The following is a 24,844-nucleotide window of genomic DNA, read 5'->3' on the forward strand; positions in this document are numbered from 1 at the left end:
TTTAAAAAGATAATATATACAAAATTTTACTCAACCAAAATGGATTTTTTAAATATTTTAAAAACAAAGAAAATCTGAAAACTTTCTACTTCAAAACTCCTTATCACTTTTCCTACAATGATATACATAACTTAATAAGACAAAAATGGCTATTTTGGTAAGTGCTCCTAATAGAAAAGTCATAAATGCAAATATATCAACATTTATACATATAAATACACACATCTATTTTTATTAACACAGGAAGATGTCTACGTGACGTTACATGATAAAAATAAAAATATCAGGGTATAATGAAACATCATGCATGATCTAAATTGATTTTTGTTATCATTTTTTCCCTGTGGACATGTGCAAAATAATTATGGAGGGCTATACAACAAAGTTTACTGTGGGTTATCTTTAGGTAGCAGTACTATGGATAATTTTCTTAACTTATTTAAGATTTAAAAATTAATATTTATTACTATTTTAAAAACTTCAACAAACTTGTATGTGTAGAAATTTGAATACAAAAGTAAACCTAACATAAAACCAAGTATCTCCTCTGGATAAATCTCATAGTTCAATAATCATTTATAAGTTACCATTAATTTCTTCAAATATTATCATTCAGGCATAAAACTCAATCTTTAAAGAAAGAAAGAAAAATCCTTCAATTATAAAAGACATTCATCCATACTGAAGAATATCTGGAAAAAAGCAAAAAGGTACAAAGAAAAAACTAGCCACCAAAAAACCCCATTATCCAAAAATACTTTTTCTATATTCCCTTCCAATTCTAAGTTAATTTTACAAAGTTTAATGATCTGTTCTCCTCATGTAATTGTATATTGTGGGCATTTTCATTAAGTACTCTTCAATAGTTGCATTATATGTTTCACAACCCAATTTTTATTATTGCTACTGGGAAAACATGGGCTTCTTGTAATCAGAAAAAAAATTTTTGGCCCGGCGCGGTGGCTCATGCCTATAATCCTAGCACTCTGGGAGGCAAGGCAGGAGGATTGCTTGAGGTCAGGAGTTCGAGACCAGCCTGAGCAACAGCGAGACCCCATCTCTACTAAAAATAGAAAGAAATTAGCTAGACAACTAAAACATATATATAGAAAAAATTAGCCGGGCATAGTGGCACATGCCTGTAGTCCCAGCTACTCGGGAAGCTGAGGCAGAAGGATTGCTTGAGCCCAGGAGTTTGAGGTTGCTGTGAGCTAGGCTGACGCCAGGGCAACAGAGTGACACTCTGTCTCAAAAAAAAAAAAAAAAAAAAAAAAAAATTAAAGACAAAATAAACATACAAAAAGTTAACTTACAAACTTCTAAGTAAAGATATAGCTGGATAAACAAGACATTTATTCTTCCTTCATCTCAAAACTTGACAAAAATGACTGTAAAATAATTCCTTTAAAAGCTAAAATCCGTAAGAATGAAGAATGGGAGAGAATATACAACAGCAAGAACATAACCGAAGGCAGAAAGGACATAGACAGAAAGTAACTGACTATAGCTAATCTGAGAAATCTGAATTGAAGCTAGCAGTGGAGAAACCAGAACCAAGTGTAAGACTTGGAATTGCAAATATCCTTATATGCTTTATATAACTGAAATTCTATCAGTCAGCTGAAATACAATGTAGATTTATTATTCTAAAAGTAAAATGCTGTAATTTATGATTATGAAAACTATTAAGTACAAAAACATGAAGGACATCCAAAGGATTAAACAAGAAAACTAACAGTACACATTTTAAGAGCGCACTAGACAGATAATTTTAGGAAGCTCACATCTGTTTTGAGGCAATAGATAGGTATTAACACATTAAGTTCAACAATAGAAAACTGCTACTTGACCATTGTTGCCCTACCAAGAAAAGGAGCAATTAATTTCATGTGGTTCAATATAATACATAGCAGAATAATAGATTATACCATAATTCTAATGCTGGCTGGTATAGGAGCAATCATAACATTAAATAAAGAAGCTTTTAATATCTGTATTTATTCAATTTCATTCAGGCCAGCAGGTGTTGTAGAAAAAGTCTTATTGGAGAATTCTTCACATCTTATGACAGAATTCAAGGCAGAACATCAACTTGCTCCCCTGAAAGTTCACATGGGCAAAAACTCTAAAATCATATATAATATCCATGATAAATCATTTCTGACCCACATATAAATTTTAAGAATTAAGTAAAATTTCAGATTTATTCTTATACCCTAGAAGTTCCTTCCATAATGGCGATATTTTTCTTTGGCCTAGACTTCAATCATATATTGATTTCAACACTTGACCAAAATGAAGTATTTGGTGGAGTACCCCTAATCTCCCATACACCTTTTCTCGGGAAACTATTTGAGAATTTGCTCCACCAAAATGTGAGAAAAAAATTAAGAGGAAGACAGACAACACAGCAATGGAGGGGATCTAACACAACAAAGAAGGGAAGACCAGCTGCCTGTCCTGCCATGTCTACAGAGGATATTCAGTCCAAACAGGAACAGGTCAGAGGTTGTTTTTCTGACAGAACACTGAATGTACCTGAATATATGAAGATATTGAGACATCAGTAGTTTAAGAATGAGCTAAGAGAAAACTAAGTCAATGAAAACCTTAGGAAAAACAAGTTATGCAGGAAAGTAAAACTGGATGAGCTAAAGTGTTTAAAGATGCTGCCGCTGTAAACAGCAGCAGCACATCACAACCAAAATTCTGATGTAAAAATGGAGATATGGGAAGGGTACAAATATATTGAGGACAAAGTGCTGAGGAGAGCTAAACCCTCTTCCTTCTTCTGTAATGAAAAATTAATATTAAGGCTAAAATTAAAAATCCAACTAAGTAACACAGTATGCACGTATTGGAGAAAGGTAAACAGCAAAAAAAAAAAAAAAAAAAAATCAACAAAAACACTGAAACTAGCTGCCTTGGTTGGGACTGCAACAAGCCTTACAAAACTATTCATATACATAAAGGTACATATAAATTTGACAAAATGAAACAAGATTAACTCTAGTCACACATATACACATATGACAGACAAAAACCTATGAAAAATACAAAGCAGAGTTCAGTTTGTTAAAAGAGCTGGCAAGAAACTACAATGAGAACTTGTATGGGAAGAAGTTGTGAAGAAGAAAATCTATTTTTTGGGAATACCATCCTTTAAATTGCTTACCTTTCACTGTTAGATTGAAACAACCAAGTCTATCACCAGATAATGAGTCCGCACCACACTGTAATACCACGGCACTAGGTTGATACATCTCCATCACTTTTGAGATAATCTACACACAAAATAACAAATGTTAGTATCTCTAACAACTTTTAAAATTCCATTTCAATTTTGACAATAATAATACTTACAGGCTTAAATATCTGTCCATATGACTCATCATCTATACCATCTCTCATTGGAAAATTGACGGCATAGTATTTGCCTTTTCCAGCACCAATATCCTAAAAATACACAGTTTAAATAGATCTTAGAATATATTTTATAAGAAAAAGTCTGACATTTGCTTATCACATTTTTAAAAGACCAAAAGACCAGGTATTATAGACCCAATTTTGAATTCACCTTAGTTGAGATAGGAATATAAACTGAGAAAGGAAATAATGAAGAATAAGCACACATTCTAATTATTTATATACTGCTTGTAAAGCCTAAACAAACCATTTCCAATTAATCTGTAATGATTATTTTTAGGAGAAAGAAATTTAACACAAACAGGTAAAGGCAACATGAAATTACACCATTACATTGAACCAGAAAATTCATCTTGAACAGATATATAAGATGAGAAGGAAACTCTGTGGATAAACCTGTGGCAAATATAGACTCTAAGCCAAAGAACCCTGCAGGACAATTGTATCTGTAATGCAGAATCATTCTTGTAGTTCACAATCTCTGGTATGAGTTTATTTATGACAAAAGAAAGGCCCAGACTTTCTTGAAGTTTTAACAGATACAGACCAAAGCATCAGATTGTTTTTTAATTGGACTTAAAATAAATTTTGTTTCTACTTGCTGAATGAGTACCAGTCCAGGTATTAATACCTCAAAAGATGCAAAGGTTCCAGCTATATACACACTCTAAAACCATATATACATATATTATACACACTTATTTAATATTGTATGTGTGTATATGTATTTCTGTGTGTGTATGTGTGTGTATACATATATATTCATATATATGTTCTCAGAAAAGATTGAATAATAGGGATATTTCTAATTATACACTTCCTCTCAAAGTTTTTCTTAAAGAAATCTCAATTTTTATTAAGATTTATTAACTAAATACAAACTATACAAATGTGGATAAACTAATGTACTGTGAATTTGTACACTTCTGCAGTTGGATCACAGTTACACTTTGACCCTAAAATCTCAGAACATGGAAAGTTGGTCAGGACTTCTCACCCTAGCTGCCGCTAGCTGGCAACTCAGAGCTGCTGCTTGTTCCCGTGGGAATAAGCTTTATCTCTTCCATTTCTTATTCCACAACTGCTACTTTATCACCGTTCTGTTTCTTTTTTCTACCTGGACTACTCTAAAGCGAGCAGCATTTTAACAATGACCTAAATAAGCTCAGAGTAACCTTCTTTTCTGCTTTAGAATCAATTAGGGAAAAAAGGGAGTGTTTATTAAATTAATATTCAAAGATAGCAGTTTCACAGAAAGTCCAAATACAGCTGTACATATTATATAATGTAATGATTAATTTTAGTTTTCTCACAAAATTATGGGGATACATTTAAAATATCAAATACTAGTCATAGAATAACATTTCATATTTTATCAACATAACTCTGTTACTGAAACAGTAATACACTACGACCAAATAAAGAAAAGCCACAGATTTAAAGAATATTTTAAGGCCACTTATAAATAACATACCATAGATGTGAAAAATAACCTTAATAAAATAGTTTATAGCTAATGTTGAATGCCATGCTATGAGAAATCCCCCATATAATCCAGGCTGGACTAAAAAGAGATGTTTAAATTTCTGAATAAATTTCAGCATGGATGTAGTTAGGTTCAAAAACACTCTAGTGAAGCAAAAACCTTCAATGAGTTTACAGAAAAGGAATTTGACCTGTGGTTTTCACATTCATAAAAGACAAGAGCACCAAATGGAAAAAGATAACAGAAATGTAGTAGAAATAAATGCACTGAATGTTAGGCAGGCAGGGCTAAGCTATGGTATTGTGTCTCACCCTAAATAGTATACACTACAAATTTCAGAAGCCTAAGGAAAGAAAAAAGATTAAAATCAGACCCACTGTGCTTGCTTCGGCAGCACATATACTAAAATTGGAACGATACAGAGAAGATTAGCATGGCCCCTGCGCAAGGATGACATGCAAATTCGTGAAGCGTTTCCTATTGAAAAAAAAAAAAAAACTCAGACCCACTAAAAATCAAGACCAATCACAAAGGAGGGCAGCAGAGGAACCTAAAAAGACCTAGTCTATCTTATTCCACCAATTTTTACAATCAATAGGAATGAAGGCTACCATCAGGTAGTTTTGAAGGTTCAAACTTAACATCAAGAAAAGGGCTTCATGCTTCAGAGATGTTCAAAAATATTTATTCAACCAAAGAATACAGCACAGCAAAAAAAACTTCTTTAAGTTCTCATTAAATTTTTGCTTAAAGCCAGCAAAAGTGAATTGTAGCAGATGTTACTGCATAGAAAGTGATTCAATTCTGCATTCAAGCTTCAAATTAATGACTCAGAAAAAATATTAGTATAGGATTACTAACCATCTAGGTTAATCTCATAGTATTTATTCAGACAGAATTTAGTCTTACCCTCAAGTCTCCTGTGCCAGGAAAGTATTCCCCATATTTATGGAATGATACAGTCATTACACGATCTGTTGTATAAAAAGCTTCTTCAACACCATCACCATGATGGATATCTATATCAATATATAAGACTCTCTGATGATACCTGAAAACAAAGCCATAAGTTTTTTTTTTTTTTTTTTTTAAGGTTCTAAGATGGGAAGAACCACCATGAATTCAGGAAACCTATTTTTGAGCTCTTGCATTCCAGAATGTTTAACCTTCTTTTTACTTTACTTCCAGTCTAAGATAAGAGACCACTAAAACATCTGAAGTCATAGTTTGAACCTTAGACCTTTAAATCTCCCCTTCTGTCCAATGTAGGTGAAAAAATATATTTACTGTCTTTATGAAATGACATATTCTATATGTTTTAAAAACATAACATATGGCTGGGTGTGGTAGTTCACCCCTATAATCCCAGCACTTTGGGAGGCTGAAGCAGGAAGATGGCTTAAGGCCAAGGGTTGGAGACCAGCCTGGGCAACACAGTGAAACCCTATCTCTAAAAAAAAATTAAAAAATAAAAAAAATAGCCAAGCATGGTGGCACATGACTGCAGTCCCAGCTACTTGGGAGGTTGAGGTGGGATGATCGCTTGAGCCCAGGAGGTCAAGGTCACAGTAAGTAATGATCGAGCCAACCGCACTCCAGCTTGGGCGCACTCCAGCTTGGGTGACAGAGTGAGACCCTGTCTCTTAAAAACAAACAAACAAACACACAAAAACCCAGAAAACCATAACATGGCACATGTTTCTGTGTATTAACAACTCAAGATTACACCATACTTAAGATAGTTACTTTAATTAAACATCTCTGTAGTAAATCTTTAATATTATAAAATAAGAATTGGCAAGCTACAGCCCATAAGCCAAATGCCTCTTTTTTACAGCTAAGAATAGTTGTTACTTTTTTAAACAGTTGAAAAATAAAATTAAATCAAGAGTATTTTCTCACAAGTGATACTTATATAAAATTTAAATTTCAGTGTCCATAAAAAATTTTATTGAAACATAGGCACTTGTTTATTGATGTCTATGACTTCTTTTGAACTGCAGAGATGAATGGTTGTGATAGAGACCACATGTGGTATTTCCATCACTTCAAACTGGTGCTTGTAGCACTACAAATCACAGTGACACAGTAAAAACCAGCGCATACCCACATCAAAACAAGAAAAGGGAAAAGTGGACTTCAAATAACATCCTTTTGAAGTACAGTGAAGTATTATTTTGTTATTGAATTAGATGGCAAAGCATTGTGTTTATTATGCAATGGTACCATAGCTGTGCTAAAAGAATACAATGGAAGTTGACATTGACAGACTAAGCACTCATAAGAATATTCTCAACACAAAGCAATATTTAGAAAATTTAAAAGAGTGTATCTCATCACCGTAGAATTTCTTCACAAAATTTAAAAAAAAGAAGTGAAGCTGTACTGGAAGTGAAGTTTCTGAGTGGCTCTCATGCTAGAGAAGCAAGGAAAGCTGTCTACCAAGTCAATTAATTAACCATGCTTGATTGCACCACATGAAAAAATATATCCAGAGAAATTAAACTTGTTTAAGACTATCAGCTTAGTGGGCAAGAACTTGCTGAAAGAGTTGAAGACACTGGAACCAGTATCAACAGTCAATTAAAAAACAGGGCAAAGATTCAAAATGCTTTTCTTTGGATCTTGATGCATCAACAAGATGTTACACCAATACTGCTCAGTTATTGTTTATTTAAAGAATCAATACCAAGTTTACATGACCGAAAAATTAGTCTCTATGGATAGCATGCACGGAATAACTATAAGCAAAAATATTTTCAAAGCTGAGAAAACACTAATCAATACAACATGAAGTAGAATCTAAGATGTGTTAGAACTGATGAGTAAAAAAAAACATCTAACTGTAAATCTCCAAATTCATAAGTACCTTACCTCTATAGATCTCTCTCAAATTGCAGCCAAGGGTAACTAAAAATAACTCCTTCAGCAACTCAGAGATCATTTTATATCCACTTGCAAAGAACAAAGCTCCATTCAGATATATGGAAGCTAGGCGGTCAGCTAGACTCATTCAATAGATAAACAAATTTCCTTTAATGTAGGCTTCAAATTTTTGCCTTCAACTACAAAATGTCAGAACGTAAACTTCCAAGGTCACATCATTTTTCATTAGTTGAAATTAACTCAAATCTAAATTGCCAAACTATGCCTAATATTTTCAAAAAGGGGTATTTAATGAGAGTTTTAGACCTTTCTCACTTATAATAATCAAAAGATTGGGTAAATTTCCTGCATTTCTTCATTGGTTTATAACGAATTCATAGAAGATTTACCATTAACTATTTCAACCTACCATTTACTTAGTTTTGAAAAAAGCCAGACTTTTATTGTGTTTTAATTAAAACATTTTATCATAGGAAAAGTATCAACATAAATTAACTTACTTTAGTAATTCAAGAATGGCAAGCACAATATCATTAACATAACAGAACCCTGATGCTTCTGATTTCTTAGCATGATGTAATCCTCCAGCCCAATTAACAGCCATATCAGTTTGTTGTCGGTTTAACTTCACGGCCCCAGCTAAGAAGTAGAAACAAGAAATAGTAGACTTTTAAAATATTTAAAATAAAAAATTAGGATAAATAGACAAAAGCCCTCTAAGTAAGAGTATGCCATGCATAAGCAAAAGCTTAAAATCATAAGCAGTGAAGATCATTGCCTAGGACACTAATAGTAGTTTTTCCTTAGATAAATATTTTCTAATAGCTGTGACCTGAGATTAAATAATGGAAAGTGGTAGTAACAATGGTAGCTAGAAGAGATAGGGGAAAAAAAAAGTCTCTAAGTGAAAATAAAAGTTTATAAAAAAGTGAGCCATTATGATCATGAAACATGGGGATTTTAAAGTAAACTGTACTTTACTGTAAATATATTGACTGCCTTTTCTTATCAAAATCCACCATTAAAACTTCTGCTTTAAACGAATAACACAAATGACATATATCAAGCTTAGATCAACATCTAAATCTGATTAAATTAGAACTTACCAACTGAGCCACCAGTTGAGAGCTGACAAAACTCAAAGAGTCCATCAAACACTGGACAATCCTCTCCAACATTAACTGTGGAAGATGGATTTCATTAATTTCAACCCATTCTGCAAATTAACGAAAGCCTTTTCTTACAAAAACTATTTCCTACAAATACTTTGATGCAATCATAAAACATACACTTCATAGTAGTAACCTAAAGTCTGCAATTTTAAAATAAATTTATTATTTTATCCAAGGGAATTAAAGTATTATCTGTGAAACACCTACCAAATCTTGTCCAGATTATTTGTGGAATATCTCTGTTCTATTAACAAGAAATCAATACGTGTCAAGGTACATTTTTTTTATTTAATTGAAACATGGGCTTAAATTTTCTGGGCATTTCTCCTTAAACATATAACAATTATTTAATCAAGATTCTAAAAAGTAAGTAACTTCAATTTCTTTAACATTCCTTAAATACACATAACATACTCAACTTTGAAATGTATTTAAGTGGATACTAAGAAGATGTAACAGCTGGTGACTATGTCCATGGTTAACCTTGATCTTGAAAGATGGTAAGAACTAACTAGGTTCATGGGAGCCAAGATACAGAAGAAAGGGGTACTTAAGACAATAAGGAAACAACATACAGAAACATGAGATATCATGACATATTTAGTTCCTTAGTACTGACAGAATGGAGGGGATATAGTAGATGTGTATAACCCATTCTCAGTCCCTCCCTATGTCCCAAACTGTAACCTCTTCAAGAATAAGGGTCACTGTTTTATATATCTTTGTACATCCTTAAATTAAAAGCACTATAAAGAATGAATTTTACTTTTTTACTACTCAGATATGGTCATAATCTTAATTAGGTTTTAAATCAGTCCTGTTAATTCATTTGCCTAAGGGCTACCCATGCCTCTTTTTAATTTAAGTCTGAATCCCCACTGAAAAAAATGAATAAATAGTATCTGTTCTAGTTATATTTTATAGCATTTTAACTAATCGAATGAGATAATCTATGGTGGAAATGTGTATGAGGTTACGAATATTTGAGATGCCTAGCAACTACACTTAATTTGCTATAATCACTGAAGCCCATTAATAAAAACACTAGTGAGAATGAACTCCAGTATCAAGCTTTAAAAGACTGTTCCAATCATATTAGGAGGACTTTTGCATTCTACCTTTAAGCCAATTTGTTATCAACCTCCGAAAGACATTTTAAACCTATAAAAGAGAACATTATGTAGAAGAGAATCAAAAGCTGCACTAATATACCAAAAAGAAGAAAAAAAGATTATTACAGTCCAGGTTAAGTAAAATATACAAATATAAGAGGTATATATCAAGGCTAATCAAAGTATAATCTTTCTTTCAAAACAAGGGAGTGAGCTCTATCAATATCCATTGTCTCAAAGTTATCATGGAAGCAAAATAAAGAGTAGAGGAACATCCAAACAGCAGTTTCACAGACCAATAAGCTTCAGATAGGTTTGGTTTTTTGCTTAAGTAGCTTTAGTATTGTTATACCGACTTTTCAAATCAATAAAGAATGCTAATAACATTTAGACCAATAGGAAAAATACCCAGATTTGGATAACTCTAATTATAAACTCCCAAAAAATACTCATTTATACTTATCAACATTACAATACTTTTTACATAGAAACGTACATCTCTGCATCTGCTTACTATACTCAGACATGTTATCTGGTCTTATTGATCGCAAAAATTTGATATACTCATCACTGTGGTATTTTGTCATTTCTTCGGCAGTGGCTTTATGGGGCCTCTGTGAAGAAAAATAAATGTCAGAATCGTAGAATTACAACTGGTAATATCAGATTATTAAAAAAATATGTAATTTCACCTAACAGTACCCTGAAAAGAACTAGGCACACCATAACAAAAACATATAAATTCCAAAGCTAATCCAAATTTATGCATGTGTGTTTGAGGAAACAGTTATCAATTCCAAAGCTAATTCAAACTTCTTTAAAAGCACTAGACAAGCATAACATCAACTATAAATTTATCACTCCTTACTTTTAATGGAAATAGGTCAACCTATATAAAGTCAAATCCATGTTCATAAACTCTACCTTCTTTCATTTTCCATAAACCTTCTGCTCTACATACACTGATTTCATCAATGACCTCCCAGAAAAAGACTCATCCTCAATTCTAAGTCTTAGTTCATGACCTCTCTTCCTTTTATTGTTGTAATCCTCCTTATTCCAAAGAGCTCAATTTCATTTATGACACACTTCTTCCAGAGGCTTCCACAGATTAAGAGTGTCATGCAAATACCCTCTCTTCTCTAAATGTCTATATCTGAAAGAAAATAGTTAACTGTTTCAAGTATTCCTATTTTTCCCAAATAGATGTTGTTTTGTTTGTATTTGTTTATGTTCACCCTCATCTTTACCTACAAAAACATGTTGAGGCAGCTGTTGCAATTATGTCATTAGTACTCTGCATGGCCACCAACACAGAGTTCCATATATATGTCCAATAAATATTTGCAGGATTAATTTTGTGCATACTTCTTTTGTAACAGTCTCCGTTCAACTCTTTTCAACAGCATAGGTAGATTAACAATTATTTCAACAAAAATATTTAATATGCTAGAATGAGCTGTTTTTCCAGTGAAAGTGTAGGGTAGAAGGAACTGTTTTTAAAATGGCTAAAGAGGAAAACAGAGGCTACAGCTCCCACATTTTCAGTTTTCTCTGGAGAATAAAACAAAAAGAGGAGTTTGTTTTCTTCCAGATTTTTTCACCTGCTAAATGCCCTCCAAAGGGAAATAATAAACAAAGTTCCAAAGTAGTAGCTAAGAAAAAAATCAGTTTTGAATATTTATGAAAAGGTATACTCACATATATTTCCATTTTTCTGTATAAGCCATAATTTAACAGCAAGTTATGGGTCATGCGGATTCTATGAGGTTTCATGGGATGACCCTGTCCATAATAATAATTTCCAATATCACCTAAAATAGAAAAAACACAAACTCAACAATACAGATAAGAGAATCTTCATAAACTACCTGAATTTATGTATGTCTATCACTAGAAGGTATTTACCAATTAATAAGATTTATTAAAACCTTAAATTATAATTTTAGAATTTGCAGCTTTCAAACTATAGTAGAAAACAAGGTACTACACACACTTTTACACATTGATGACTCCATTATTGCATTATGTTCATTTATAGATTAGGAAAGCAAGCTTTTCTGATTTTCGCTTCCCCCAAATATTTCTAATTTCTGTTCTTTAAAGCAATATCTGCTTTTAGTATTCTCTGATAAATTTTTTTTTTTTTTTTTTTTTTGAGACAGAGTCTCACTTTGTTGCCCGGGCTAGAGTGAGTGCCGTGGCATCAGCCTAGCTCACAGCAACCTCAGACTCCTGGGCTTAAGGGATCCTACTGCCTCAGCCTCCCGAGTAGCTGGGACTACAGGCATGAGCCACCATGCCCGGCTAATTTTTTTTGTATATATATTTTTAGTTGGCCAGATAATTTCTTTCTATTTTTAGTAGAGACAGGGTCTCACTCTTGCTCAGGCTGGTCTCTCTGATAAATTTAGATGCTTAAGTTCAGTTCTCTGGGTTTTATTGGCATAATTTAAAATTTTTTCAGCATCTCAGAAATCCCTTATAGTTGTTATCATAAGTGTTAAAAATGTTCTGTGTCCATCTTATCGTCTGTCAGGGAAATTTTTTTTTTTTTTTTTGGTGACAGTCTCACTCTATTGCCCTGGCTAGAGTGCCGTGGCATCAGCCTAGCTCACAGCAACCTCAAACTCCTGGGCTTAAGTGATCCTTCTGCCTCAGCCTCCCGAGTAGCTGGGACTACAGGCATGCGTTACCATGCCTGGCTAATTTTTTCTATATATTTTTTTAGTTGCCCAGATAATTTCTTTCTATTTTTAATAGAGATGGGGTCTCACTCTTGCTCAGGCTGGTCTCGAACTCCTGAGCTCAAACGATCCTCCCGCCTCGGCCTCCCAGAGTGCTGGGATTACAGGCCTGAGCCACTGCGCCCGGCCTGTCAGGGAAGTTTTGATAACTGAAATTTAGTTCCTAAATAAAGTTTTGCTCTGCTACGACATATCCATGACATTTTTCAAGCTAATAAGAATACCGTCTCATTCTTCATGACTAAAAAGTTATAATTCCTGCCTTTTTAAATGGGACCTTATATCCCCATGTCTTAAAACTTACTCATAAAATTTATTTAAAAATAAGCAAATAACACCAAAATCATAGATTTTCTACTATCAAATTTCAATAAAATTAATATTTTTAGGCAAAGCTCCAGTGTTTCTTATAATAAAACATGATAATAAGAAAGTCTCTTAAATATATAAAAGTTGGTTGGCCCTCTATCTGTAGATTCAACCAATCATTGATTGAAACTAATTTTTAAAAAAATCGATGGTAGTGTCTGTACTGAACATGCATGGACCTTTTTTCTTCTCATTATTCCCTTAACAATACAGTGTAACTACTTACATAGCATTTACATTGTATTAATATTAGGTATTATAAATAATCTAGGGATGATTTAAAGTACAAGGGAGGATGTACACAGGTTATATACAAATACTACACCATTTTACTTAAGCAACTTGGGCATCCTGGATTCTGGTTATCTGTGTGGGGTCCTGGAACCAACCCCCACAGACACCAAGAGAAGACTTCACTGGTTTTCTAATGTAACAGGTACTTTTACAACAGCCTTTATCAAATTAGAAATTAATTTTAATAATTATTCTCACGATTAAATAAATAGTCCCAAAATTTTGTTAGGATTGCCAAGCTGATTTTAATGGCTTGAAGACTACCATTTCAACATAGGTTTGTATATAAAAGTTAGGATTAAGAATGCCATTTACCTACTTTCGGGAACAATAAATCTTTCAAAATCCTCTCTAAATACATGCCTTTTAAAAAACTGTTTGTCTAACTCCAAAATCTTTGTTCTCTCTTCCACTTATTTGGTAATAGTCCAGGATGAACTTTTATAAAATCCATACTTCTAATATTACAAATACTTGAATTTGTTCATACCATACCTCTTATTTATTTAATTCCATTTTCAACACAAGCGCTCCTCAGAAAACAATTTGTATACGCACAATCATTTAAAAGGGAGGCCACCTTACTTACTTATTTAAAAAAAAATTTTTCTTTAAGAGACAGAGTCTTGCTCTGCTGCTGTTCAGGCTGGAAGTGTAGTAGTGCAAGCGCAGCTTACTGCAACCTTGAACTCCTAGGCTCAAGCAATCCTCCTGGCTCAGTCTCCTGAGTATCTGGGTCTCCAAAAGCGTGGACCACCACGCCCAGCTAATTATTTCTTTTTTTTTGGTAGAGATGGGTCTCACTATGTTGACTATGTTGCCCCCATTGGTGTTGAACTCCTGGGCTCAAAAGATCCTCCCACTAAGACCTCCCAAGTGCTGGGCTTACAGGCATTACAGGCCACTGTGCTATGCCCCAGGCCACTTTTTTAATGCAGGTACCAACAACAAAGCTATGAAAGAATATAGACAAGTAGTAAATCAGGCCCCATGAGACATTCCTCTGGAGGTAACACAATTGAAAGACTATGAATGCAGAAAATAAACTGTCATGAAAGAATCTGCCATAAAGTTCTACCCTACATGGGGCAGTACACAAAGTTCCTTGAAAGCAACCTGGTTTCACCGAACTCTTAGGTATGGAAAACTCCCTAGTGTTACAAAGCATCATGTACCTAAGTTAATGCAAGGACTAGTATTTCTAGGTTATCATCACTACCAAAGAGCTCATTAGATTAAAAATAAAGTCTAGTCCTTCACATAACTCCCATTTGCCTGTGTAAGAATTACCAAGATAAAACGTCTCTTAACATTTAACACACTACAAGATCAAATACTCCTAATGTGGGCACACTGAGAATCCATTGCAAAGTGCCAGCCCCCAATAATCTATAGAAAGGAAACTACACTAGCAACTTCTCAGCAAGTGTAATTGAAAAAAATGATAGCAGTAAATATCATTTCCCAAGTGCTTACTAGAAGGAACATGCATTATCTTTTAATCTTTTCAACAACTCTATGACATAGGTATTATTACTATTATTCCTATGTTATGATAAATAGGGTAGAAGGGTAAAACACAGACAAGTCAGATAATGTTGCCAAAGTCACACAGCTAGCCAAGTGCACGAGCCACATTCAAACCCAGGCACGGCAGCTCACAGCCAATGCTCTTAAGTAGTACTTTTGGGAGAACCAACAGCATGTATAGTCTATAGGGTGAAGGCTGACAAGAAAAGGACACAATACTTTTAATAAAGGCTTAGGGTCTTCGTTAATTTAAAGAAAATGAACACAAGAAACTACCTACCTAGTTTATCAAAGCAATTTACTTTTTTACTAATAGGGTCTTCAAATTTTATATAAATATCCATAGCTTTCAACAAGTTTGTCTGCCACAATTTAGGGGCCCTAGTCCCACCAAAAATATACATACAACCTAAATGATACATGTCTACAAGGACATCCAAGCTACAGATAATTAGTTTATCAAGAATTGTTTCAAAATATAAGAAGGTTATAAAAAAACCATTTCCAACTTTCCCCCTCACTTAACTCTGTATCTCACAATTCCCTAGATGGCTACTTTGTAGGCGACCACTTTTTAATAAAAACAAAATATCCTTTCTTAGTTTAAGAACCTATGGCTTTCATTCATCTCATTTAAATGGTAATAATGTAACTTGGGCATTTTAAACGTTACCCCAATTTTCATAAAAATACAGGCTGATTATCCCTAATATGAAAATTTGGAGTCCGCCATGCTTCAGAATCCAGAATCTCTTGAATACCCTCTTCATAATTAAAGGAAATGCTCATTGGAGCATACCAGATTTCAGATTTTCAAATAAGGGATGCACAACTGTTAAGTATTATTGCAAATATCCCCAAATGCAAAAAAAATCTGAAATACTTCTAGTCCCACGCATTTCGGTAAAGGAATAATCAACCTGTATTTGAAAATACTTTACCAATAAAGCAAACACCTTTAAAAATCAGCTCAAAGGTGTGTTGAACACAACAAACTTTAATTATCAACGTGAAGAAATTACCATAAAGATTTATCTGCAAAATTTTAGAAGTTGGTCACTCTTCAAGAAGCTATCAGAATGGAAGGGGTTATTAAGGTCCCCAATCTTTTATCCCCTGTCCTCGGAACTAGGTATGTTTCAAATTTTAGACCATTTCAGATTTTGTAAAGGTACTATGGTACATCTGCTATATATTATGTAATATCAGAGAGTCTGGGCAGTATGCTATAATCAAACATTACTTCTGCAGCAAAAAAATGTCAATATTCATAATAAGTGGAATAAAGATCATAAACAGGCTGGACACGGTGGCTCACGCCTGTAATCCTAGCACTCTGGGAGGCCAAGCTGGCAGGATCACTTGAGGTCAGGAGTTTGAGACCAGCCTAAGTAAGAGTGAGACCCCATCTCTACTAAAAATAGAAAAATTAGCCAGGCGTCCTGGGGCTGAGGCAGGATTGCTTGAGCCCAGGAGTTTGAGGTTGCAGTGAGCTATGATGACGCCACTGCACTCTAACTGGGATGACAGAGAGAGAGAGACTCTGTTTCAAAAAAAGATCATAAACAGTCTCCTATTAATTCAAGTTAAGCTTTTGATGCCAAATGAATTATAAAAAATTTTCGATTTTCAGATCATTTTGGATTTCAGGACTGTGAAATGTGCCCTTACCCCTGAAGATAAGCTGACTGAAAAAAAAAAAAAAAAAATTCAGGAAAAAACAAGATAAAATCTACTACACTATTTCTATCTTCCAGACTACTGAGCCCACTAGTAGCTTTTTACACAACTATTCACCACTCTTCCTTGAAATATTCTGAATCCTGGCTCCATAATACCATTTTCTTGGATTTTACTCCTACCTCAAGGACAATCCTCTGCCAACTGTTAAATATTGGGATTTTTCAATGAAATTCATCCATTCATTTAACAAATCAAGAGCCTGCCTACCATGTGCCAGGCAGGCACTGCTCTAGGTGCTTGGATATATCAGTGAATAGTAGTTCTGCCCTAAATGTTCTTCTCTCAGGAGTAAGTCCTGGGTCCTGTTATCTATCTATGCTGTCTCTTTTTCAGCCTCAGTACTTTACCACCTATATGCTGACAAATCCCAAATTTCTATGTCTAGTGTCTCCACCCTGGGTTCCAAACTCAGAGTCTCTTTCTCAGTCTTTTCATTTGAATTCAAAAACGATCTCAAACATAAGATGTTCAAAACAGAGCTCTTGGTTAATCTTCCCAAACTCAGTGAGTGGTACTATACCTCAGGTTAACTGCTAAATCCAGAAACTTAGCAGTTGTCCTTTCTTCTCTACCACCACCCTCCAACCCCAACTTTCCAATCCACCAATAAGTTCCACTGGTTTTACTCCCCAAACCTCTCTTAAATGTGTCCATTTCTAAAATGCAATCACTACATTTTATATGGACAAATATGCATTCAGTTCTTGCTTCCAGCCTACATTCTACCAGCCCTTACCAATTATTTTAAGAGAATGCTCTCTACTTAAAAAATCTCTAATGGCTTTCCACTCCCTGAGTAAAGTCAAAATCTCTTACCACAAAGTCTAGTGTGGTCTGGCCCTTTACTGCCTAACCCAGTACACCACGGTTCCCCCATGTCTTCCTCTTAGTTTCCTTTCTGTTAAGCATACCAAGTTCTAACTACCTGTCCTTTCCAATTTGCAGTGTCTTTTATAAAAAACTCTTTCAAGGCTGGTCCATTTTCTTCCTTCAAGTGTTCCCTTGTCTGATTACCCTACCAAAGGTCCCTTCTCTTTTACTCCCTGACAGACAGTCTTACTTCCTTCTTAGGACTTAAGCAATGCTTGTCTACTTGGCACACAGTAGGGTTTTTAAGTTCATTTGACATTTCTAAACCCAAAGTTAACTTTAAGAACAAGATGATCAGACTTCTACTGAAAAAGAGGAATAAGGCATATTACCCAGTACAAACAACATCCTTAGACTTAATCTTTTAAATGTGAACTCATCCAAGTTCCAATGTCATTAAGAGATTAATTAATCTCTAAGAAATGACTCTTCTTCCCCAACTCCAACTGTTTTCCTTTAAGGATTTGTCAACTGAAGCATCTGAAGTTCTTGTTAAGGAAAAAAAATAACTACTAATACTTTTTTTTTTGGTAGCAAAGAGAACTCTATGGAAAGGAAAAAAGAAACATCTTTGGATTCTCCTTGGACATTAAAACTAGTCAATGTGAAAAAGGCAAAGTGGTGGATTACATCAAATCAAATCAAACAATACTAATCTGCTTTAATCTATACAATAGATAAAACGCCACCCACCCTGTCCAAAACTCAAGAGTGTTTGTAAGAATTAGAGAGAACACTATATGAAAGTGCTGTCTATAAAAATAAGGAATGAATTATTTATTCATCAATAATCCAAAAACCATTTAAGTGTCTTAATTTAGCTGGTAGTGATACAGATATAAGCAAAACAGACAGACTCCCTGTCTTCATGAAGCTTACATTCTAATGAGGAGAGGGACAAAAGTTAGGAAAAATAAAGCAGTAATATTTAGGTAATAGGAGAAAGCTTCTCTGATAAGGTGAAAATCTGAAGGAAGTGAAGGGTAAAGGATTTCTGGGGAAGAGGAGTCAAATAGGAAAACTGCAGTCTTATTTAGAGTCATGTTCCATTATATTTAAATAACTAGTGCAATTAACAGCACTGGTATTTATGAACTGCTGCCGTAATTCATTCAGTACTCTGATTTGCCCCCAAAGAAATGATTACCTATTTCATAGATAATAAAGATTTATACCACAGCTAAGAACCATACAGTTGTATTAAACGCTATCCAGCAAAACACTTTGGCACCATCATTATAAGTAAAACTCTAAGAAAATCTGATAATAGTTGGGCTGCCAAGTAGAATTTCTACTATCTGCTGGAGTCCATTAGGAGTGTAATGGGAGGCATGATCTTGCACTTTTACATTTCTTTTGTATAGTGTTGATTGCTTTTCTCTGGCCCACCTGTCTCCAAATGTTGTGCATCCCTATCAAAGGAGGAAAACAATAAAGCACAGAACAATTTGTGTAAAATTATATAAATTAGGGGTGTGTGTGTGCATGTATCCTTATTATATTGTATACATCATAAAACAGGCACCAAATGTGATTGGCCTCAAGTTTAATTTGAAACAAAGCATAGTTAACATTTCTAAATAAAGTATTAGAAATGTGAATATTGCAATTAGAGACTAACAGCTCCGCTTGCCAATTATACTTAAGTAGAAAAAAAAAATCATATCATTTTAAGGCCAGAAGGGATAGTGACTAATTAACTGTATCATTTTACAGATTGCTGGTAATCTTCTAGTATATAAAAGAGTAAACACGATTTAGAAATATGAGATCTGTCCGGAAAGTATCCAGCCATGTAGTATGAAAAACAGGGACATTTATTGAAGATACAAGATACAAGAAACATTGTACATAGCACAATGACCACGCTTTAGTCTCCTTCAAAGTAGGCACCTTGGGACCTCACACAGTTATCCCAGTGTCTCTTAACTTAACCCATATACATTCAACATTCTCAGGAATTCTGCTAGCTGCAGGCCTTCCAGAACGTGGATCACTTTCAACAGATTCTCGACCATCTTTGAAGCTTTTGTGGCATACTTTTATTTGTGCTGCACTCATCACATTGCCCCAGAAAGCCTTCTGAATCATTCAAATAGTTTCTGTGGAGGAATGCTCAAGCTTAATGCAAAATTTCATGCAGATTTGTTGCTCTACTAGCTCAGCCAGTTAGAATGCGAGGGCCACACAGTACACATGCTCACTCAAAAGCATCTAGCACCCCACTGACTAGTACAGTGAAGTTGTCATTGTTCACACATGTGCCTTCCAGTTCACTCACATCCATGTCATGCACACCATTCTATTATATTAACAGTGGCTGGATACTTTCTGGATGGACCCCGTATGTTTTTGGAAACTTTGGAGGCATGAGTCAATAGCTAGGGAAGTAGTAACTTCTCTTTTCTTCAAAGATTTAAGGATACCTCACCCATCAAATGTTTGAGGGATTCCCTGGGACATGTATTATCTTTAGAAGTCCTTCCATTGAGATGCATTTTCTGTGCTGCCAAAAGGCTCACAATGTGCCTAATGGCCCCAGTGAGCCTAAAGGTAGGATTCCTATTGTTATAGAATTTGCTACTTCACTCCTTTCCTCTTGTTCTTCCTTCTACTTCCTTTACCAACAAATTAAAACCAGCTAACTTAGACTAGCAGATGATTCAGGCCCTATTACTACTGATATGACCCACTTCCAATGTAATCCCTGTTATATATCTTAAAGACATAATTTTCTGGTGCTGAAGCTGCTTTACCTCTTTTCTTGCTTTTTACAATAAAAAAAATTACTATTGCTACTTTTATAAGCTGACAAAACAGAATTTTAGTGCAAATAAAATTGTAATTTTTGGAATTAATTGTGCAAAGCTTAGCATGCTATCACATATTAATAATTAGCATAATACCTATCAAATTTAATAACTTATGTAAAATATCTTATTAACTCCCCCCCAAACCCGAAGAAAATTTGAAATGTAAGCAACTAAAAACTCCATTCTGAAAAACAAGTCAAATAAGAGACACAGATAAAAACCAGATAACCCACCAGAGGTTTCCAAAGTATCAAACTTATGCATCTGGTTTCTGGCCATCAGGTAAAAGAGTTGAATGGGCTACAATAAAGTATTAGATTAAGTCACAATCACAAGACTCTTAAATATTCCCACTCTACCTATCAAGCCTTCATTCTGGCCCTGGGACCAGGGTCTACTCCCACTGCCTCAACAATGGCTCATCACAAATGGGCCCAGGAACAGACAGCTGTTCAGAAAACTGCTACTCAAGTGTACTCCCTGGTTCTTGAGGTCAAGCATGGTGACAAGAAGTTATAAGCAGCTTACTCCACCAAAGCTCATCACTGCCAACAGCAACTGACAGCTACAAGAAGAACCTTAGCACCAGTTTCCCCTGTTAAACCTTCATCCAGAGCCCTGACAAGAATAAATCTCTAAACCTTAGACACAACATAATTTTTAAAAATTAACTTATACACAGGGTTACTGCCTTTCCAATTTGATCAGAGAATGCAAGACAAGAATAACACAAAATATGCAACGCAATTCACGTTAAAATTTAAATGTACTCCATCTCCACCCCTCCACGATGGCACAATGTCAAATCAATTTATATATCACACCTATAGTGGTCTTCTAAAAAAATATTTTTTAAAAATAGAGCTGTTACAGATTTCTGTAAGATTTTATATTTTCCCACAAACGACATAGGTGGTTATTTTACATAAAACAGGCATTAAAAGATTAATCCTTGCTAACTGAAGAGATGGTACGGCCATTTTCAATTAAAGTCAGATTTATTCTGGACTGGTGCTCTAAGATCTCATTTACCTCTCTAAGATATTCTGATTTACAACACACCAAATGTAGGAAACAGCTTCCAAAATTTGTATTGCTTTGTACAAATCAGACAGGACTTTCAGGTCATTGAGCCTAGCTTCTTTGTTAAATTTTGGAATTCCTTCTCTCAAGAATAACCAACTAGAAACTATATTTACCAAGTTAAAGTATTTGTGAAAGTTGTAAAACAGGCTACTACCGCACTGAGTATAATTTAGAATGGCATAGTAAACAGATTTAGAAATTTAATGTCACCGCTCATACTCCAAGTTAGAGAACTCCTAAAATTAAATTATCTGACTTTTATAATTCACTGTACTGTGAACTCAAGCTTACCTGATTAGAATATTTAATACTTGTGCACTACTCCTCAAAGTTTTCCTACACCAGGATTCCCACCACCAAGGAACAGCCTTCACAAGCAAGATGCCAATGCTCTCCTAAACCTCCAGAGCAGTATCTAGTTCCTGATCGAACAAAGAGCAACAAAGGAGTGGGTGGGAACCAGGCAAGCTGGGACCCATCGAGTCTAGTCGAAAACACAAGCAGTAATGCTCCACGTTTCCCTACCACCTCCTCTAATTTCCTGCCAAGGCTACCTGCCTCCAACCCGAAAACCCTAATTGTTGCTATTGAGGGAGTGAAGCCCTTCCATTTGAATCCCGAAAAACCGGCGCTCAAAGCACCCCGCGAACAAAGGGGAAGGTGGGAGCCCACGCAAAACACGGGTGTGACAGCGCCGCACGCCGGACTTGGGCCCCCACCCCCAGTAACTACTCTCCAGCACCGACCCAGGTGGGGGGGTCCCGGGTGAGGCTGGAAGCAGAAAGGAACGGACCCTCGGGCCAGGCAGGACCGAGGGGAGGGGGCAGGCGGGGAGGGGAGGGGCCGGCGGGGCGGAGCTCTCCCGGCCGCGGGGCTTTGTGTGGAGCCGGGGCAGAAATTCTGACCCAGGGGGAGGGATCGGCGTAGAAGGCCGGCGCAGGGAACCCCCAAACCTGCGCTGCCACGAGTGGCGGGCGGGAGAGGCGTGAACAAGGGCCGTCCCCTCCGCCACCACCGTGAAGTCGGGTAGGCCGGGCCGTCCCCAGCGGCTGCCGCCTTCGGTCGGGGCTGCGGACCGCACGGCCGGGGGGAATGAGGCAGGGGGCAAGTGGGGCGTCTCCCCGATTCCCGCCCGCAGAGTCCGCGGGGGCCGCTCGGGGAGGAGGGTCTCCCGCTGACCACGTCGGGTCGGGAATGGGTTAAGGCGCGGCCAAGCGTCGGTCCCTCCTCCTTCCCAGCCCTCAGCACCGGCGCCCACTCGCGACGGCGGCCGCGGAGCTCGGCGCGGCCCCGGGCCCGGCCGGCCTCTCACCGTCGTAGTAGTAGCAGACTTTCTTCTTGCCGCCTCCCTGACTGTACGCCATGGGCTCCCCGGCCACCGCCGCCTCCGGGCTCCGGCTCCTCCTCCAGCTGCTGCCGCCGCGGCTCGGCGGGGAGAGAAGACGGCTGGGGGCAAGGGGGGGGGCAGGTCCCGCGGGGAAGGGCAGGTCGGAGCGGGGACCAGAGGGGGCGCCGGGAGGGCTCGGTACCGCCCGGCCGCGGGGCCGAGAGCGCGGAGCGGGGGGTGGCAGCGGCGCCAACTCGCGACACTGGGGAGGGGGAGGGGGCCGCCAAACCACCTCCGGAGGCCGCGGGGAGGTGGGGCGCGTCCACTGTGGCCTCCACGGGGGAAGAAGGCTCACGACTAGAGAAGGAGGCCGCTGCAGGCTCGGGAAGACAGACCTCCCATTGATGAACAGCTTGCGCAGGGCGGCACCATACACCGTCTTAAAATGCGAAAACCCGCAAGCTTTCGCGCTGCAGGCAGAGAAAGGGAGCGTGGAGCCGGGTTGACATCCTCCCCCTCGGATGGTCGCACAGTGGTTGCGCCTACCCCGAGCCTGCGCAGTCGGCGCCTCCCCAACCGTAGCCTCGGCGGTCTGGACCCCTCCGCGACGTCCCACGCTGCTCCCCTCCCCCACTGTCGCGAAGCTCCCGCCCGAGCCGACCACGTGCCGCGCGGGGAGAGCCCACTCTCGCGCCCCTTCCGGGCCCCGGGAGCCTCCTGCGCTGCACCCCAGGGCTGCAGGAGCTTGTTGCCTGTTTTTCTCGTTTATTCATTTATTCTTTCTTTCTTTCTTTTTTTTTTTTTTACTGATGATGGCTCTGAGATACTGACTTTTTAAGGAGATCTATTACATATGGTAAGGAGAGAGTGTACCGCCCAGGCTTGAATGAGCATTTAAGGAACTCATTTATAAGGCACGGTTCTAAGCATTGCATTGATAATATATTCCATTGCTACTCATTTATAATAAATACATAATCTCCTTTAAGGCTTCCAACAACAATGGTATTTAAGCACTATTTGTATTCCTTCCTTGTGGTTGGGGCAGATTGAGGAACTTGGTCCTGTCAACTGCTGACTCTTGGTCTGGGGATTTGAACTCAGTATTCTCCAAACTCCCGCACAGCCTTGCTATTCCACTGATTATGCTGCTACTGTTCCTGGCCAGACACTGGAAAATTGGAGCAGAAAGCTAACAGAAAGGACTTTCAAAAGTCTTGGAAGTTATGAATACATGTGTCCCTGTGTTCAGCAAATCATTTTCAAGCACTTACCCTAAGCCAGCCACCTTGCAGGTGAGGGGTGGGGGCTGACAGCCTGCACTGTAGCACTCATCCCAGCTATATCATTTGCAGTTCCCCACAGCTGGACGCTGTCCTATACCCCCATCAAAACAAAACAAAAAAAAAAAGAAAGAGGAAGACCATATTGAAGCAGGAACCATTTGGAACCCCTACCCAAAATATCCTTTTTAATGTGCTACTTCACTTCAGAATTCCCAAGGGTATTCATGCTTAACGCAGCAGTTTTCCTGTACCTCACCCACAAGAGAGTTAGAAAAAGTAAGTCCAGGCTGATGGTCCCTACTGCCTACTTCCCTCAACTCCCCTCTCCACCTGTATTTTTTAACGAGACCCTGGGTGACTGATGCAGTTTATACGGGAACCACAGTGGGAGAAACATTGGCAAAGTTAATTGCATGTTGTTGAATTTCTAAGTTTTGCTCTATCCAGTCCAAAATCAACTTGGAAGAATCTAAGAACACAGTTAATTTAGTAGAAACTAATGTTCTTCCCTAGAGCCTACACAGGGAATTCTGAAATGAGACTTGATTTCCTTTGGGAAGACTTCCCTGACCCCATCCTCCCAAGTCCATTCTCCATGCCATGTGCCTTGTACCACTCTAGCTCAACACTTACCCTGTTACAATTGCCCACCACTTGTCTGAATGTCCCAACAGAATAGAGTTTCATAAGAAAAGGG

General features: G+C 37.2%; 1 protein-coding gene and 1 non-coding gene across 2 annotated transcripts in view; one reads left to right on the top strand and one right to left on the bottom strand.

The window, feature by feature from the left end:
- The window catches only part of HDAC2 (histone deacetylase 2), a 29,108-nt gene extending 5,926 nt beyond the window's left edge, over positions 1-23,182 (bottom strand). The window contains exons 1-8 of the mRNA XM_045544212.1: positions 22,847-23,182; positions 11,784-11,896; positions 10,579-10,696; positions 8,905-8,979; positions 8,299-8,437; positions 5,822-5,963; positions 3,364-3,456; positions 3,176-3,284 (exon numbers count right to left, since the gene is read on the bottom strand). Of these exons, the coding sequence (XP_045400168.1) occupies positions 3,176-3,284; positions 3,364-3,456; positions 5,822-5,963; positions 8,299-8,437; positions 8,905-8,979; positions 10,579-10,696; positions 11,784-11,896; positions 22,847-22,898 (841 nt within the window). The 5' untranslated portion in view covers positions 22,899-23,182. The remainder of the gene's footprint in view (positions 1-3,175; positions 3,285-3,363; positions 3,457-5,821; positions 5,964-8,298; positions 8,438-8,904; positions 8,980-10,578; positions 10,697-11,783; positions 11,897-22,846) is intronic.
- LOC123633633 lies at positions 5,291-5,397 on the top strand. Its single transcript, XR_006733661.1, has one exon. It is a non-coding gene; the product is annotated as a U6 spliceosomal RNA (small nuclear RNA).
- Positions 23,183-24,844: the final 1,662 nt, after the last annotated feature.

Source organism: Lemur catta, chromosome 2, assembly GCF_020740605.2.
Source record: "Lemur catta isolate mLemCat1 chromosome 2, mLemCat1.pri, whole genome shotgun sequence".
Classification (NCBI taxonomy): Eukaryota; Metazoa; Chordata; class Mammalia; order Primates; family Lemuridae; genus Lemur; species Lemur catta.